General features: G+C 43.6%; 2 protein-coding genes across 5 annotated transcripts in view; both read right to left on the bottom strand.

Moving 5' to 3' along the window:
* Positions 1–1,600: 1,600 nt before the first annotated feature.
* Positions 1,601–5,224, bottom strand: kpna2 (karyopherin alpha 2 (RAG cohort 1, importin alpha 1)). Its single transcript, XM_067478169.1, has 11 exons — positions 5,096–5,224; positions 4,763–4,880; positions 4,520–4,660; positions 3,833–3,921; positions 3,461–3,729; positions 3,281–3,375; positions 2,875–3,138; positions 2,509–2,742; positions 2,186–2,368; positions 1,924–2,073; positions 1,601–1,827 (listed from the first exon to the last, which is right to left on the bottom strand). Exons 2-11 carry the CDS (start codon positions 4,817–4,819, stop codon positions 1,738–1,740), a joined length of 1,572 nt encoding a protein of 523 aa, XP_067334270.1. The 5' UTR covers positions 4,820–4,880; positions 5,096–5,224; the 3' UTR covers positions 1,601–1,737.
* Positions 5,225–6,123: 899 nt separating this feature from the next.
* The window catches only part of LOC137100360 (nucleosome-remodeling factor subunit BPTF-like), a 28,011-nt gene continuing 15,709 nt past the window's right edge, over positions 6,124–18,425 (bottom strand). For 2 of the 4 annotated variants that reach the window (XM_067478166.1, XM_067478163.1), the window contains 18 exons: positions 18,220–18,348; positions 17,647–17,797; positions 17,058–17,181; positions 16,705–16,957; positions 15,865–16,032; positions 14,706–14,842; positions 14,517–14,613; positions 14,205–14,422; positions 12,908–14,072; positions 11,356–12,797; positions 11,192–11,274; positions 10,703–10,928; positions 10,107–10,594; positions 9,852–10,028; positions 9,526–9,718; positions 8,971–9,055; positions 8,642–8,828; positions 6,124–6,871 (listed from right to left, as the gene is read on the bottom strand). In XM_067478166.1, coding sequence (XP_067334267.1) covers positions 6,832–6,871; positions 8,642–8,828; positions 8,971–9,055; positions 9,526–9,718; positions 9,852–10,028; positions 10,107–10,594; positions 10,703–10,928; positions 11,192–11,274; positions 11,356–12,797; positions 12,908–14,072; positions 14,205–14,422; positions 14,517–14,613; positions 14,706–14,842; positions 15,865–16,032; positions 16,705–16,957; positions 17,058–17,181; positions 17,647–17,797; positions 18,220–18,348 — 5,363 coding nt within the window. In that variant the 3' untranslated portion in view covers positions 6,124–6,831. Of the gene's footprint in view, positions 7,696–8,641; positions 8,829–8,970; positions 9,056–9,525; positions 9,719–9,851; positions 10,029–10,106; positions 10,595–10,702; positions 10,929–11,191; positions 11,275–11,355; positions 12,798–12,907; positions 14,073–14,204; positions 14,423–14,516; positions 14,614–14,705; positions 14,843–15,864; positions 16,033–16,704; positions 16,958–17,057; positions 17,182–17,646; positions 17,798–18,219; positions 18,349–18,425 lie in introns of all 4 variants that reach the window. The other 2 variants (XM_067478164.1, XM_067478165.1) reach the window with 2 other exon arrangements.

Below are 18,425 nucleotides of genomic sequence, written 5' to 3' on the forward strand. Positions count from 1 at the left end.
CCCCCTCCCCCCACCCCCAACGTGTGCATTTACTCAATATACTCAAGTGCTGTAATTTGGTATTTTACAATTTTACTCCATTTTAAGATGAAATATGTACTTTTTACTTGATTTGCTTTGCTGATGCAGATTTTTAAGACAAAATATAATCCAGCAATACATGCGAATTAACCGGGAAAAACCTACAGTAAGTGTGTGAAAATATACCTGTTTACCTGCAGTTTACAACACAAATGTGAAACTTGAGAGGAAAACGTTTTGCTACTAATTAAAGGGTAAATAGAGGAAATTAATGTTGGTGTTTGCAGTCAGGAATCAGATTTCTGAAGTGGTTCTTTCCTTGAATCTGTACATGAATGAAACCTAACAAGACCTGAACACTTTAGATTTATGCGGAAACTTTATGAGGCCATTGTGGAACAAATCTGGTCTCACCTTTATGTTACAAACAGCATCGGTACTTGTAATCTAAAGTAAATGTACTGTGTGCTACTTACACTGGAGTAAAGCATTTGTAGTAATCTTAAAGTCATGATCACAGACTCCTACTCCTAAAATTTAATTGAAGATATATTTAAAAAAATGGTTTATGACACTTGTTTTTTTCTATCTGAATAATATCTAATCTTTATTACCCCAATTATCTTAAAACAAAGATTTGATCATTATTATTAAATCATTTTGTTGGCATATGATTATGTTTATAACTGGACGCTGTTTATGTTTTGTGGATGGACCTTATTGGACAATATTGATGAAAAATAAAGAAACTCATTCACTGTGGTAGTAAAAAAAGGATAATTTAAGAATTCAGCGTTTTATGTGTGTCAAATGGCCCTGGGTTTCAAAATGGGTTCAAAAGGGTTTCAAAAATTAAAAACATGATCGTGAAGCCGAGACATTATTTGTACTAATGTTTACTCTGTTCTATGCCAGATGACTTCTGTGAAAAATAATCCTCTTTTCATGTAAATATTCTTACATGACTGGCACAGGGTCTACTTGAAGACCTGGAGAACCTGGCAATCAGACTGCAAAAATAGGTCAGAGTTAATAAAATGCATTTTTGTATGATGTGTGACATCTTGAGCTCATGCAACTCTAGATATTTGTACACTCCAAATTCTGCTTAAAAGTATTAAGTCAGAAATACCAAAATTAACACAACATCTAGAGGGAATTACGTCACATCTGACTCTGAGAATACGTCTGGACTAACAGGAATGAAAACTGATGAAATGAGAAGGTTGGCAGAGGTACACAACCAGGGTTCTTGTTTGAGAAGTAACTTTGAATTCATATTTAGACACAAATATGGAGGTTTTGTGCTTAATTATTTGACCTAAATGCAACTTTATACTTTCAAGTCACAAAATTTCAATGGAATATATTTTACTATTATGTTTACACACTTTAAATTTTAGTAAAAGCTGAAAATGCCTATAAAGTTTCTTGAAACAGTCCGATAAGTTTTCTGCAGAAAACGCACATTATGCCATTGGCACTTTTCCACTATTTAGTATAGAGAAATAAGCATTATTTCTACAGTGCAGCATTGCTTTTACATTTTCTTAAACAAAAAACAAAACCTGAATCTACACATGATCTGATAACTTTATTTACAGTCATGTTAAAATAGTATGTACAACACATACAAAAACATTTACATGAACGGACAAACAGTAGAAATGGTTTGTACAGTACAGGTGAGAATAGAGGTATTAGAAGTGAAGTCATTTAGAAGTTGAAAGTGCTCTGGTTCTCATTGATTTGGAACGCATATCCATCAGTAGTTGCTTCAGGAGCCACAGACTGAACCACCTCCTCCTTTAGATACCAAGAACAAAGTAAGATCACTCACAGGCACAAGATTCACGTAGGAGAAATAAAAAAAGAGTTCTTAAAAAAAAAAAAGAGACAAACCTCTTCAGAGAAGTATTTCTCAATCAGGTTGAGGGCTGCTTTGTAGACCATCTCATTCTCATGGGACTGCAGAGCCTCGATCTTGTCCAATCCACCACATTCTTCAATCATCAGACTCAGCTTGTCCGACTCCCCAATTTTATCCCCAGCCTGAAGACACATCACAGTTAGCACTTCACAGCAATCCTGCCAGCTCCAGTAACACAAATACAAATACTGGAAGCAAACACACACTAATACTTTTCCATGACAATGCACTCACCATGAAGATGTTAGTAATTGCATCCAAAATGACAAGGATAGTTTTGCTGTCCTTAGTTGAGAGAAGATTCAGAAGAGGCTCAAGCACATTGGCTTGGACGAGGTAAACCACCTGTTGAACAGTGCCCCCACTGGTGAAGTTGGTTACAGCCCACACGGCCTCTTTCTGAGTTTTGTAGTCACCCTGCAGAGAAGCAGAAGTGGATGAGCCACATAGACATAAGTCAAAGAGGAAAAAAAATGCCTAATGTAGTCTCTGTCTTATGAAAGTGCAATGCAACATGGACATTTTAGCTACAGGTGAAGCAAATCCAGACAACACACCCGCACAAGGGTTTCGATAAGGTATGGAACGAGGCCCGCGTCGATGACCTCCTGGATTTGTGCGTCTTTCCCCGCAGTGATGTTAGACAGAGTCCACGCTGCCTCCTTCTGAATGTTCGCCTTCTTGTGGCGCAGCAGTCTCGGGAACATGACCAGGGCTCCGGCATCCAGTACAACCTGAGTCTGCTCATCTGTCCCAGTCACAATATTGCCGATGGCACGCAGGGAAGGGGTCTGAAAGAAAAGGAAAATGGGTAATTTATTGACCTGGGAGAACCCAGGAAGCTGCCTCAGCGTAACGAATGACACCTCTGGTGTACATGCCAGAAGCATTACAGAGAACATGTGGTGAGAATTTGTACGTACAATGACAGACAGCTCTTCAAAACCAAGCAGCTTCACCAGACGAGGAATAAGGCCTGCTTGGACCACCACCTCGATACGGTCATTGGAGCCGTCTGTCAGGTACGAAACAGCCCAGCATGCGTCGGCCAACACCTCCAGGTCATCGTGGTGCAGGAGACGAATGAGCGTGGGTAAGATCTGTTGGATTGCACTCATAGGAGGGGACGGGTTCTTGTTGCGGCAGAGGTTTGACAGTGTCCAGGTCACATTTCTCACATAGCCAGTCTGCAAAGAAGGCAAACAGAAGGGCTTGTCAGGCTGACGCAGAAACATTTAGCTGAGTTAGAGCCCCATCTAGTGACCAATGCAGATAATTGTTTAAACATTCAGAAGGGGTGGAACTTGACCATTTCAGGACAACACTCACATTAAGCACAGAAAGGTCAGGCACTGCCAGCAGACTGAGCAGAGGGGCCACAGCTCCGTGCTTGATGACCAAGTCTCGGAGGCCAGATCCATCACCTAAACAGAAACGTATCGTCATTGGTACGTGATGGCTCTGACTAAACAATCATGGCCACACTTTGAGAAAAGCAATTCTGTTTACCAGCAATGTTTCCGAGGGCCCAGACAGCTTGCTCGCTGATGTGCTGGTGGGGGGATGTGATCAGGCTAACGAAGGCAGGAACGGCCCCACCCTCCACAACAGCAGCTGTCTGCTCACATGTCCCAGAAGCGATGTTTGTCAGAGCCCAGGACGCTTCAAACTGGATAGGAGCACAGTCAGCCTTCCCCAGGAATGCCACAAACTTGGGAATGAGACCAGCGCTGATCATGTGATCAATGGGAGGATGTTTGTCGCGAGACAGCAGCTTCCTGGATCCAGCACAAGAGGGGAGGGGAAAAACAAAAAAAAAAAGTCAGTACGGCAGCAGTGCTTTGATTTCTGCAGGAAAAGTCAATCTACAGAGCTCTTTACCGTGCAGCCTGTGTCGCCTGGAGCTGGGTTTCTGTACTGCCACTGTTCACTCCTGCGACAATCTCCTCTACTGTCCACTGTCTTAAAGCCTGCACCAGAAATAAATGTAAAGCATGAGAAACCACACGTGCATTTATTACACACAAAACGTGATGCAAAACCAGTAGGGATCATATGGACTACAATTATTTTACCATACTTTAATACTGCCCAGCAGTACACAGAAGGACATGCCTTCTGAAAGTGTCTGAACAGTTTGCAACACCTGCAGAAACTGTTATATTAGCACAATTTCTCCATTTTAAAATAAGTAGTAACTAGCAAAGTACATTTACTCAAGTACAGTCCTTTTATTTTAGACAAACCTTTATTTTACTGTAGCATAACCATTTGTTGTTACCTTTGCTACATTTCCTTCATGTGACAGAGTTATGCACGTTTTGCAGGTTCACCTTTACCTGCTGCTGCTTTGACCTACACAAAACGGATCCTGGTCCCTATTCTGCTAAAGTACAGTTTCTTCCTAAACATGTATCCAGGATTAAAAGTCCGTTGAACAAGTCACTTCGACGTGGGGATGAATTTAAAATGATGGCGTGTTTTATAGGAACGTACTTGTGCCACATACTGATCCCAGTAGAGAAAAAGCATCTACAGTCTGTCTACAAGTAGAAGATAGAGACGGACCTGACAGTTCTGGGCTCGTTCCTGAAGAGGAGACGTTGCCTCATCAGGAAACGCAGACACGTTTCTCCTTTTGAACATCTGGTCATCCTTCTTGGCCTTGCGGAGCTCGACGTTCACCTCCACCCTCCTGCGTCGCAGCTCCTGTGTGTCATTTTTTGGTAAAACAAAAAAGTCACGTTTGTACCTGCAAGTCTTTGGTTAATCATTAGCGCAGGATGCAGCCTGAACTCTGATGATACCTACATTTGCATCTTTGCCTTTGTTCTTGAACTTGTTGAGACGGGCGACGTTCTCAGACATTTTTGCACTTGACAAGAGAAGCTTGGCAGCGGCGAAAAGATTGAGGTTTGGGAGCTTTTTCCTGCACAAAATTTAAAAAGAAGTTAGACGGTGAACTCCGTGTTGCCTCGTGATTGTCAAGACCAACATGTCCGCAAAACACAAAACCACCTGCTGGTAGCTAGCGTTAGCTCCGGCAGTAAACACCGGCCCGAACAAACACAGAATAGTGATTTCTGAAATACAAAACGGTATTTATTAAAATAAAGCTAATCGCGTTGTGGACCAGCCACTTACCAGATCCTCCAGCAGAAGTTATGGTGCACAGAAAATACCGCACAGACCTTTAAATTCCGGCAAAAGCGCCACCTGATTGGGCTGTTTGTACCGCAGCATTCAGCCGCCGCCGCTCATTGGCCCGTTCAAAAAACTCAATGCCGTCACGGTGCGGAAACATCGCGAGTTCCGAGTGAGACAACTAATACAAGTGAGGTTTTTCGGTCGCGTTATGGCTTTTTAAAAAAACAAATGGGGAACTTTATCCTACGTACACCCAGAAATGGCGGAGACACACAAATTCAGTAGTCAAAAGTACTCCACTACAAGTACGTCTATCCTACTACGTTACTAAGTTGAAATAGTAGATTTATGCAAAAAAAAAAAAAAAAAAATCCAAAACATTTTAGGTTCTTACACTAAAATGCTTGACGCTGTTGATATCATAAATGTACAGTTTCAGTGCAGATTTGTTCCACGTGCCTGTTTACGCTTTAATTAGCAGCAAAAAAATAAATGAAAAAAGTTAATGTTGAGGGAAAACTGGAAAACATTTCTAGTAATGAATAAAATAAAGACTAAGAGCAGTGTTGTTATTTAGGTTCGAGAGTTCAAGTTTTTTGTAGTGATTAATGAAGTAAATATGAAAATAGCAGAGGGGGACAAAGTACTCAGATCTTCTAATGAATTACTAACACGGTGTAGAAATACTATTAGAAGGTAAAAGTACAACGTTTGACTTTAATTTGCGGAGTAATAGTGACATAACGGAAATACCCAAATACCTTCATGTTGTCCTTTGGTACATTACTTGAGTTACTTTAACATGAAAACCACCAAGTAGCCGTTACATAAATGAAAATAGCCAAATCATCTGTTGATTCGATAATTAGCAGCTTTGAAAAATTCTTTTGATAGATTTTTATATTTTAACAAATGCCACTATGCTGCAAGTACAGCACGTGACATTACATGGAATTCTCTAAATGCTAAAACATTTTTTCTGTCGACACATCTGAGTTGTTGCCACAAACACTGGAAGAAAATAATCAATTGTTTCCGTTTTATTAAGCTCCATATACATCAATATTTATTCAGCTGTAATACAAAAAAAAAAAGAAAAAAAAGAAAAAAAAAAAGAAAAAAGAAATCAAGTCAAAATGTGACAAATTTTTACAAACAGGGTAGGAACCTTCAAATATGGTTTCATCTTTCTCAGTCACTACTGCAGAGCAATTCATTTACAATAGCTTATCACCATACTTCCAGCAGGTTATACAAGTTGAACCAAGCAGACTACTGTCCGGATATTTAACTGTCTTTCATGCCACTTAAACGATGAGAGTTGTTCCGTGATATCTGAAACACAAAACTCTTGATACAGGATGCTCAGAGAAACTCGGCCATTGTTATGTCAACTTCCTACATGATGGCCTGAGAGAGTTTGAAGGAGAAAATTAAAAAGACTGAGATTTAAAAAAAAAAAATTATAATAATATTGGGAATATGAGAGCTCGTTTAAGAGTCTTTTCTCCGAGGTAAACTTTCTTCTGAAATGCCTCAGGTTCCTCAGTGCAGTCCCACTGACGATGAAGACAGGTCCATAAAAAGGTCCCTTAGAGCTGAAACTGTGAGCAGGCTGCACAGACAGTCGGAGTGGATCCGAGGCAGAGTCCGTCAGAGTAACAGTTCAGAAAAGCCATATTCTCGGCAAGTGCATTTTTGTTTAAGCAATGTGCAACGCTTTTTCTTTCTTTCTAAGAGGCCGAAGAAGACTGTAGCTTGTTGTTATGAGACCTAAAGGACGTGGAGAGAGGGGAAAGTTGAGAGCTCTTCACATTTTGTTTAGCGTCAAGAAACAGACAGACGATGCAAAGGGGTCGACTGAGGTTCTTGCAGCCATGTTGGTGTAATTTACTGGGAATGCCTTTTCGTAACTGAGGACATCTTCCACAAACTGAGGTCAATGTGTGAAGCAAAGAACATGATGAGGTCTTTAGTCTTATAAAGCAACAGTATCTAAAAAGGATTTGTTTCGTGATCATTTAAAACATTCAAATATAGAGTCAGACATTTCTTACAACCGCTGTTGGTCAAAAAACGTATTTACATTCAAGACAACCACCTGAAGACACCAGCTAAGTCAAACTCCATACAAAACTCTTATAAATATTTCTTATAAAATATCAAGCTTTATTTATAGATGTATTTGTGCAGCTGGTGAGGTCGACATATCCAATTCAAGTCGGGTGTGTAACAGAAAATAAATACAGGTTAACTAAAATGGGTTAAAAACCACAGTGGTGAACTGGTCTGAAAGGCCTGATGAAAGCATGTCCCTCAATTACAAATTACATGATTATCACAATAACACAACATGGCTGCCATTGGCTGATTTTTCACCAAATACACCGATTGAAAACTTTTAATTGGAGGCATTTGTATGAAAGCACATTTGGTGTTTGTGTGTTCTTGTTTGAACTTTTTGTCTTTATATTTTTTTTTTTTGTAGAGAGGGGAGGGGGTCTGGAAACAGATAAGTTTCCAGGTCATTATTTCTAGAGACCCCAGCATCCAAGTCCAGACTCCAGCTAGTCTGGCCCACTTAAGAATCTGACAATCTGTAAGAAAGAAGAAAATGGGATGGCGTAAATAAAAAGGCATGCAGCAAAGATGAACACACAAATGCACGGTGATACAGATGATATGGATGTGGTTTAGAACCGAGGTCTGTTATGACATCGTACACATTGTCCCAACAATCGTCAGCTGCTGGTTTTTGTCCAGCTGAGAGACCTTTAAAACTTGATGGTTTGATGGACATGGGCAGTCATTTTCTACATTTCTATCACTGTGTGATTCCAGGAGCTGATCCACTGTTGTCCAGAAACAAAAACGGAAATTTTGTTTCTCTCCACTGTCGCCTAGTGCTGGTCAGTGGGGAGATGCTGGGTTTTCACTAATCCTGTGAAGTCCTGACCTTACTGTGGAAAGTGCCTTGACATGCGTTTGTGGTGATGTGGAGCAATAGAATTTAATTTAATTTAAATGATAAGTGATTCTGATTAAAAGGGATTCACTGGCCACTTTATTAGGTACACCTGTACTATCTATGCATCTAATGCTTTATTAGATAGGTAAGTTTCTGATCGATATATCTTGATGACCTCACCCTGTTCCCACCTCCCATCATACGCCTCTTCAGGTCAGGGTGGAACAAAGGCTACTCGGGAGGGTATAACTGGGCTCCCTAACCCCTTTTATTCAGACTGAAGAAGCTGCTTGGATAAGCAGTTTCTGAACAACAGTGGAGCTCTGTGGAATATGATAAATCAAGCTCTGCTTCACAAACTATGCAGTGAAGGCGAAATTTGTTGTTGGTTTTAGAGAAAATCCCAGTGCTACAAACACACAAAAAACTGGGAATAGCAAGCATTAATGCAAAATGAAGAAGAGCAGCAAATGACGTGATAATCAGCGCGATCATTCAAAACGGCACACAAACACAAGCATGGGAAAAGGAGAGAGAAATGAACAGTGTGCAGACGTGGGAGCACTCAGCCTCACCTGCTCGCTTTGAAACCTTTCAGCTTCTGTACAAAAAATGCTTCTAGCACCTCGGCACACTGAAAGAACGGCGTGTCGTTGGGGTTGTAATAGCGGCAGTTGTCGAAGATTTTGGTCACATCGGCCACGAACTCCGTGAGCTTGTGGTAATGTCGCTTTTGCAAACGTGTTTCCATTGTGGAAAAGTCTACAAGGGACGGACAAATTTGTGACGTGTAAGACAAATATTCACAAAATATCAGAAAACTTAGTGATTTTTATTAATGATGAATATATCTGGATCATTTACAACTTGCAACTTTTCATTTGGTTCCAACAGCTGTTCTTACCCATCGGCTCCTTAATCACTCGATAATAATCAGGAGCGTCGTGCGAATCCACTGGTTCAAGGAAAGGCCACGCCATCTTGTGAGACTGTTGTAAATCAATTTTAAAAAAGCTTTAAATATCTTTAAAAATGGAATTTACCAGAGGAAATCAATTAAAAATGAAATAAGGTCAGTGTATTAAAGGTTTGCTTTTTTTAATAGTTTCAGTCTTTCAGCTGGAAATTTGTGACTTTTCCTAAAAAGCAAATGACTTCGACTATGTTTTGATTTATTTTCAATTGGTTCTTGTTTAGCTCTAATCAAAACTAATATCTTGGACTATTTGTGAAAAGCTTCAGCTCTTCAAAACTTTAACTTTACATTTAACAGTCTGAACATGACTGGTGTCCACACTCTTTGACGTCCAACAATCCTGCTCGTATGAGCACATATGGGAAATGGAAACCTTTCTCTTCTAGTCCTCTAGTGCTAAACGTCTGCACGATGAGATAAAATATCGGAAAGAAAGAAAAAAGGACTAATGTTCTTCATATTTTAGACACACTGGGTCCCTACCTGTAACGAGCGTAAAATTCTTTTCAACCCCTCATAGTCTTTGTCAGTGAGCGGCGTGAGGACTGTCATGGCGTCTTCTGTCGACTGACACTGTGGGCACACGTACACGTCGATGTGATTGGCCTCGCTCTGCAGGATGCCCACACAGCGTCCGTGGTACCAGTTCTGGCAACGGTCACAACCTATGTAAAACCTTCAAGTGAAAAGTCAACATAGTCTGGTTAGTACCAGGATCCACGTGTCCAATAAATATCACGTTTTCAACACACTTTACATGTTTATTAATAATTAATCATTGTAATCATCTACTGTATAAGGAGCCGTACTGTGATTCGTCGTACGGCGTCCGACAGATGCAGTACAGCTCCTCGCTGCTTCCTCCCTCCTGCCCGCGTTTACAGTCATTACACACAAAGTCTTCTAACTTCTTGGCCTCCTTCTCTGTGATGCCGACACATGTGCCGTGAAACCAGTTGGAGCACAGATCACAACCGATGTAAAACCTAAGAGGAACAGATCAATCAGTGCACATCACGTTAAGACCAGGGTTGGAATGTGACGTGAACAGTAGGGGACCTTACTTTGACTCGTCATAGGGGGTTTTGCAGATACAGTACAGTTTGGTGTCCTTCTTGTGATCCTTTGAGGTAGAAGAGTGCTTCTTCTTCTTCTTGTGTTTTGAAGAGCTGGAGTCTCTATCCTTGTCCCTGTCTCTATCTCTGTCCCGATGTCTGTCCCTCTCTCTGTCCCTGTCCCTCTCTTGTTCCCGGTCTCTTTCTTTGTCTCGGTGTCGCTCTCTGTCCTTGTCCCTGTCACGTTTCTTTTCCTTATCGTGATGCCGGTCCCTGTCTCTGTTGCGGTCTTTGTCTCTCTCCTCTTCCCTCTTGCGTTTATGGGAAGAGGACGGCATGGTCAAAGTGTGGGCGCTGTGAGAGGAATGTGGGGAGTGAGAGGGATGAGAGGAGTTGGAAGAGGCGGCTTTGACTGTTGCAGCAGCAGCCTGGGCGATCGCAGCTCGGGCTTTATCCTTTTCTTTCTGTAGCCGGGCTATGTCCCGCCTCAGCTCCTCCTGACAGGGACAGGAGAGGTGCAACGTAATCATCTAAATGTAGTAATGTTACAACTGGTACAGAATAGTTAGTTGATTTTCTGACCTATACTCTACGTGTGTACTGACCTGTACTTGCAGCTGCAGCTCCTTGTCCAGCAGGGCCCTCTTTTTCAGGATCTCAGCCTTCAGCTGTTCTTTGTGTTTGTACAGCAGCGCAGTCAGCTTGGTGGCGTTCTGCTTAGAGCGTTTCTGCTCGACCACTTCCTCTTTCTTTCTCTTCTTGGCTGCCTGCTTCTCGTCTTTCTCAATCTTGTCAAGAATATACTTCATCACCTGATTGCACACAATCATTCTGAAGGCAGGAGACAAGAGAGGGCTTTAGATGGACCAAAGAGTAATTCTGGGTTTAGCTGGTGAATTAACTTATCTTTTTAAATGAATATCATATTTAGAAGTATTTTCTCACTTTAGTTCTGCCTGAAATTGAAACCACAAATAGGCCCGACATGGTTCCCCAACTATGGCTTGTGAACTCAATCCCGGGAGGAAAAGAGAATGTGTAAAAAAAAAAAAAAAAAAAAAAAGGATATTAATATAACAAAACAAAATCCAAACCTCTGGTTCTCCTCTCGCTCAGCTGCGGCCAGGGTCTTCCTTTGTTTCAACTGCTCCGCTGTGACATTCTGCTTCACCACCACCTGACAGCAAGACATGTCTGTGTTAAAAGTTACAGAATCTAGAAGAAAAATACCTTGTGAATTGTTCTTTTGAAATCCCACCTGTTTTTGGATGCCATCCCCAGGACTAACAGCATGCACGTTCTGCTCCTTCTGTTCCTTTTTACTCTCATGGTGTTTCTTCTTCTTTGGTGGTTGCGGTGGATGTTGCTGGTGTTGCTGCTGCATCCTCTGAAGCTGCTCCTGAACATTGACCGGTGCTTGTATGGTCACCATGTTCTGGATCTGGTGGGCCTGAATTTGTCCCCCAGTCTGCTGGATCTGGATAGGAAGCTGCAGTTTAATCTGTTGGGGAACGGTGCCACCCTGCTGTTGTGCCTGTGCCTGTATCTGGGCTTGGATTTGGGCTGCAACATGGGCAGGCAGGGCTGAGAGGAGCTGTACTGGTTGTTGGAGGCCTGGAACAGTGATGAGCTGATGCCTGATTGGAGACTGGACCTGAAGCTGAGGCTGTGGTTGAACTTGAGTTTGGTTCTGAGGCTGGAACTGGACTTGGATCTTAGCTTGAACTTGCGGCTGGGTTTGCTGTGGTGACTGGACTTGGAACTGGGTGTGGGCTTGAACTTGAGTTTGGACCTGGGTCTGTTGTGGTGACTGGACTTGAAACTGGGGGCAGGTTTGGACTTGAGTTGGGACCTGGTGTTGCTGAGCTTGAATCTGGCTCTGTTGCTGGAACTGCACCTGAACCTGGGGATGGATTTGGGTTTGGATCTGGGTGGTGGCCTGAGAATGAACCTTGGCTTGAGGCTGGACCTGAGGCTGTTGCTGAGCCTGCGGTTGGGTTTGCAACTGTGTTTGAAACGAAGCTTGTACCTGGGGGTGATACTGAGGTTGGACCCTTGATTGGAGCTGGCCCGGAGCTGGGGCCTGGACTTGGGGCTGGGGTAGGGTTTGACTTTGGGACTGAAACTGCACCTGAGGTTGAATTTGAGCAAGAGGTTGTACTTGGGGTTGGGGTGTTTGCTGAGACTGTGCCCGTGGCTGAAACTGAACACGAACCTGTGGGTTGATTTGGGCTTGTGTTTGGGAATGGACATGTGCTTGGGCCTGAATTTGTTGGACTTGGCCAAAGGGCTGGACCTGAATCTGTGCATGGATCTGGGCTTGAGGCTGGGGTTGGAGTTGAGGAGTCGTCTGGGGCTGCAGATGAGGCTGAGGGGGTCTCACAGCAGTGACAACAGAAGAGACTGGTAACCCTTTCATATGAACCTGCACTGTCGAGACTGGAATTTGAGAAACCTGCTGCATGGATACAACAGTAGGGTGCTGGACCTGGCCTTGGGACTGAGGGGCAAGTGGATTAAGAGATAAGTGAGGCAGGTGGGTAATGGGTGAATTTGTGGATATTGATGAAGGGGCAGATGTGGGCACGGTGACCTGGGCGGGTGCCTGAATGGGAGCTGCAGCTTGCTGAGCCGGATGAACTGGAGTCTGTACTTGAGATGCAGCCGGAGCCCAAACCTGGGGCTGAGCTGTCCTCAGCTCTGTCAGAGACACAAACGGAGGGAAATGGAAGCAGATGATTCACATTAAATAGTTTATAATACACAATATACAGACTAACTACTAAAACATGATGGTCGTGGTCTTTTACCTGGCACTGAAGGTGTTGTAGAGGTGGCTGTGACTGGTGTGACAACAGCATTGGCCACAGCAGTGGGAAGAGGAGCAGCAGCTGTGGCTTGAATTTGGGTCAGAGCTTTGGCAGGGGACAGGACAGGAATTTGGGTGGATACAATGGCTACAACAGGAGCAGACACTGGAGCAATAGCAGGGGTTGGAATGGGGACAGCAGAGGGAAGAGAAGCAGCAGCCTGCACTTGGGCTGAGTTGGGAGCAGCAGCCAAAGTTGGAGTAGCAGCGACTTGAGCAGGAGATCTGACCAAGACAGGGGTTAAAGCAGAAGCAGTAGCTGAGGTTAAACCTGGGGTAGAACTCAAGGCATGTGTCTGGCCCTGGGGTTGGGAGGCAGCTTGTCCTATGACAGGTAGTGACACAGCAGTTTGGGTTGGCATGGGAAAAGAGGCAGAGGGAATGGTGGAGACTTGAGTTTGGACCATGGCTGGGAGTTCAGCTTCATTTTGAGCAGGGGCTGAGGCTGAGATGAAGACTTTCTGAGTCAGGGCTGCATTTTGTGCTGTAGGAGCTTCAGATCTTCCCAATTGTGGTTGTGCAGTAAGAGAGGATAGTGTAGAGGCCTGTGCTACAACTTGTTGCAGCGCAGGCACAGGAGTGGGTATTTGTGATTGCACAGGGACGGATGTCGGAGTAACACCTGAAACCTCTGTTTGCATTGAGGCCTGGGCTACAGCTTGTGTTGGAGCAGGCACAGTGGCTGCAACTTGCACAGGGACTGAAGCTGGGGTGGGAGCCAAACTTGGCATTTGTGCTGAGGCTGGAGCTGCAACATGTGTTGGGGCAGGTACAGGGGCTGTCATCTGTGTTTGGGCTAGGGCTGAGGGGGTTGTCTGGACTTGTGCAGGGGTTCTGGTTGGAGCTAAAGTTGGCATTTGGGCTGGAGGGGTCTGTGCTATAGCAGGATTTGGAGGGCTTGCAGTAGCAGGTGCTGAAGTTGAAGCTGATGAGGATGGAGGCATCGGTGTGAAGAGGAAGCGTTGGACCTGGCCATTGGGCATGGCTGCCTGCATCAGCTGCTGACCAGGGCCAGGGAGGACTGTTACACCCTGCGGAATGATTTGCAGCTGGCCCTGGGTCTGGCCCTGACCTTGGATTACAACGGTCAGACCTGGGTTCGCACCCTGTAGCGATACAGAAACACTTTTTTATGACATTTAGAATTACTTTACATATGGCAGATTAGAACAGTTGACCTAATTTTGAAATTAAATATATTTCCTACATTCACGGCAAAACAAAAATGTGTCCCTTACCTGTGCACCCTGTGTTAGCTGCATGAGCTGTGCCATAGTGAGCTTGACTTGACCTTGTTGAGGTCTGTTGGCCTGGGAGGGGGCTACGGGGGAATGTCCAGGAGCCGTGCTGGCTACACGAGGCGATAGCGCAGCCATGTGTGCAGGCGTAGAACCAGGTGCAACAGTGGCTGCAGGCAGCCCATGTCCCATCCTAGTTACAGACTGCTGAAGTTGGGCTGGAGGGGATTAAGAAGGAGAAGAACGTTTGTAAAGCAGGAAACACAAAGGCTGAGAACATCCATTTGAGGAAAACACTAAAAGATCTGAGACCTTGTTGAGCCAACGCTGGACTTCTGGCCACTGTTGTACCCAAAGAGGTAGACAGGGTGGATGCGACAGGCTGATTTTGGCCTCCTGCTGTGGTGGCCTGGGACACAATGCCAACAGAAAGATCATCAGTTATCATTCTTCATATTTCCCTACTAGACTTCAAAAAGGATAGGGTGAAAGACAAAAGACCTGTTGCTGAGTAGTTGAGGCTGAGGTGGAGGCTCTGAGATTGATGTTGCCAGTTGTAGGATGTAGTGTGCTGTAAGTCCTAAGGTTCGCAGGAGGCCCAGATGGGAAAATCCCCAGGACTTTCTGCTGGACTACACCTGTCGATAAGAAAGATAACTTAAGGAGAGACTGGGCGTGTCTGAAGCGATACAGGACAAGTATAAAGGCTGGGACATATATCCAATACATTTGTCAAACTTAAAGTTTTGTTTTTGAGCTATGCAAAAACTAAATTAAAAGCTCAACTTTTACTCGCTGTGCTGTCGCTCAACGGCGGCACCAGCAGCTTCTCTGTAATTTGTCTTTGTGTGTAGGCTTCACATTAAAAGAAAGTTACCATGTCTTCACAGAAGCAAAAGCATTAGCTCCCTGTTAGCCACAGAGACTGTGTGGTGGCTACTGCACTCAGGGACAGTGTGTCCATAGTCAAATAAAGAGTTACTATAGGTGGGTGTTACTTTTTTACTGTGTTATTCATTACAATGTTGACGATTTATCAAAAAAGCAAACTGCCTTTATAGGTATTTTTACTTATTAATATTGCACATTTAGAACTAGTCCTTGGAGAACAATGCAACTTAATACATTGGAATGACATTGAAATTTGGCTTTGTTATGTTTTGTCTTTTGCTCATACATTCAGAAAACAAAATTATTAAAATCATGAATCGTCCAAAACACAGAAAATAAATAAGAATAAAAAACAAAAGACTTAATTAATGGCTGTATAGCCAAGCCCTACCAAGGACATACAAAAGGAATGAGGCATGCACTGTGTGTGCACGTGTGGAAGATCTTCGAATATGGTTTGGTCGCTTTTTAAGAACCAAAATGTATAACAGAAGCAAAAAAAAAAAAAAAAAAAAAAAAAAAAAAAAAAAAAAAAAAAAAAAAAAGTAAATGAAGTAAACAGTAATTGAAAAAACAACACCACACAAAACCAAAAACAAGCTGGTCACAAAAGTGCTTCAACCTGATGCCGAAAAAGAAAAACGCTGGTTGCATCATCCATGCTCAGTGTCAACACTTCATCACAAGGCAGATTTTTGCCGCTTACAACACATTGTTCTATCTATTTACGCACAGACCACCAGAAAAGGATGACACTCATGCTCCCTACCTCCTTGAGTAGTGGGCATGTTGAGCGTGACAATCTTGCTGTTAGCAGGCAGCGGGAGCTTGGTGGTGAGAACCTGGCCCGCCACAGTCACTGGGCTGCCAGCAATCTGGAAGGTTTGCTCTGAGGTGGTGTTGCTGGTAGCCACGGTGGCCACCGAACCAGTGGAGGCTGCAAGACACACCATGCCACCTGCAGTCACGCATAACCACAAGGGCCACCACAACAGCCAGTCTACAGGTGGTGTCCCCTGGAAGAACTCAGTCAACTATGGTGTTCAAACTCTTAGGGTCTTTTAATCAAATGATACACACACGTTTTTGTGCATCCCCCAAGAGTGTAAAATGAGGAGGACTGAAAGAGGACACTACAAGCCCCCAAATTAATTGGCATTAGCAAACCAATTACATTTAGTGAGGTGGAAAAAAAAACACAACAAAGGAGTGAAAGGTCACGCTGGTTGTTGACTTTTTACAGACGGATGAGGCCATCAAACGACAAAAGGAAAAATGAAAAAAATAAAACAGGAAAACAAAAATGAGTATCTTGTCTTCCTTTGCCTCCAACAGAATATGATGGATGAAAATGGTAAATGGTAAATGATCTGCACTTATATGGCGCCTTTCTATCAACACTCACAGGGAGCAAGTAAGCTGGGGTTCAGCGTCTTGGTCAAGGACACTTCAACATGTGACCGGAGGAGCTGGGGATCGAACCACCAACTGCAGGATTGGTGGACAACCCCTCTACCTTCCTGAGCCACAGTCACCCCCGAAGGCACACACTGAGTAAAGGAGGCTTTCAGGTGGAGTCGAGATAACTCCTAGTGTTCTGGCTGCTTACCTGAGCTGTTGTTGGTCTGACCCTGCTTGACCCAGGAAGCAAAAGACTGATGGAAGTTCTTGTCTTGCTGGAAGGAAACTGGAGAGCCCAGTTTTGAGGCAAGGACCATCTTGGTTCCAGATGCGAGCTGACCCATCTTCTGGCCTGTGGACACTGTCATGCTGGGAGTACTGGGAGAACTTGCTGCTGTGGTGCTGGTGGCTGTTGTGGATGTGTTGGCAGGTGTACTTGGTCTCTGCGGCTCCAGACGTTTCTAAACCAGATAACACTTCTTTTTTAGCATATGACGTTTGGTAGCCCCCCAGTATACTATGATTGCACTGACAGAAAACCTGACAACTCAGTGTTCCCACCTGCTGTGCAGCTAGTCTGGCCTGTTTCAGCTGATTCTCCAAATGCGCCTTAACTTCCTCTGCTGTCTTCAAAGTACTGCCAGCCTTTGAGGGATCTACACCCTGCGACCTATCCCTCTCCACGCTGGAATGCCAAGAGAGAAGATGATGGTGAATCACTCCATCACAGTACACTTACAAGGGGTTAAGTTACCAGAAAACATTTCTCTCTAAAAAGTAGCTGTTTCCTATCAGAAATCAGAATTGAGAAAACTGGTTTCCCCAGTTATCCTGGCGATCATGCTTTTGTCTTCCATATATACACACACATGCATATAGATTTCTAGGTTTCTAATCTGCTTTTTACAAGAGAACATGTGCAAGACAAAAGTCTGCAGACAGGGAAAGTAAGAAAGGAGAGATCATTACAGGAAGAACGTGCTCCTCCCAAAGTCCAACTAATTGTCAAACTGACCTTAAATGTCCTGTCAAAAGCTAAATGAATCTTTAAGTAGGAAAAATGTTCAGAATGGAAAAACTTCTGTCACTATACAATCCGAATTTAGAGTAAACCAGGTTACTTAAGTACATAAAAGACAAGGATGCTCACCGTTCTGCAAATGCCCTGATCTCCCACAGCTCCAGCTCCTCTTCAGCCACCCATGTTTCCACAGCAATAGGCCCAGTCAGCTTGGCTGGCTCCTGCTTCTTAGGCCTTAAGGCACTCGAGCGGAGGCCTTTCCTCTGTGGAGTCGGAGTTTCTAGGTATAGGAAGGAAGAAACAAGCTATTATGTATCTTATGAAATGTCTCCAGCTTGGGCTCATGGTCACTGTTGAAGTGTGCACTTAAAGCTAAAATATATATGGTCTTGTTCTAGAAATGAAGGCAGTGCTAGCATCCACTAGTGGGTTTATTACATAGTGAGCTGGTGGTTGAAGCAGATCAATCAACACACATCAGTCAGTATTGCAGCAAGGTGTTGCAATGCCTCACCTCACCACATACACATATAATAACAGCACTCCTCAAAAACTGATTCAGTGCTTACAGCCCTTCACCCAGGCTTTCACCCACAGCATAATTGTCTTTGTTGCCTCAGCTACTGCAGGAATCAGCAGCTTGCGAGCGGTGACATCTTGAGCGGAGCTTAAACTACAATGTTAGAAAAAAGTATTTTGTACCTTTGTGAGTGTCTCTATTTCCCAGTGGACAGATGATCTTCCTGATGCAGTACTCTGATCTGATGCCATACGGCCCAACATCTCTTCGTTTTATAATCTCCGTTGTGGTGATATCCGTGTCTGTGGTTTCTTTGGACGAAATCAAATATTAGTTAAATGCATTTTACCATCAAGGAATAAGGTCAAGTTTGAACAGACATGCAAAC

This window comes from Channa argus, chromosome 15 (assembly GCF_033026475.1).
Source record: "Channa argus isolate prfri chromosome 15, Channa argus male v1.0, whole genome shotgun sequence".
Lineage (NCBI taxonomy): Eukaryota > Metazoa > Chordata > Actinopteri > Anabantiformes > Channidae > Channa > Channa argus.

Bases quoted from the DNA above. Each gene is read 5' to 3' on its own strand.
- kpna2 (XM_067478169.1), bottom strand. From the start codon at position 4,819: ATGTCTGAGAACGTCGCCCGTCTCAACAAGTTCAAGAACAAAGGCAAA. The intron at 3,376-3,460 runs GTAAACAGAATT...GTTTCTGTTTAG, and splicing joins GGCCCTCGGAAACATTGCTG to GTGATGGATCTGGCCTCCGA. The intron at 1,828-1,923 runs GTTTGTCTCTTT...TGGTATCTAAAG, and splicing joins AGAAATACTTCTCTGAAGAG to GAGGAGGTGGTTCAGTCTGT.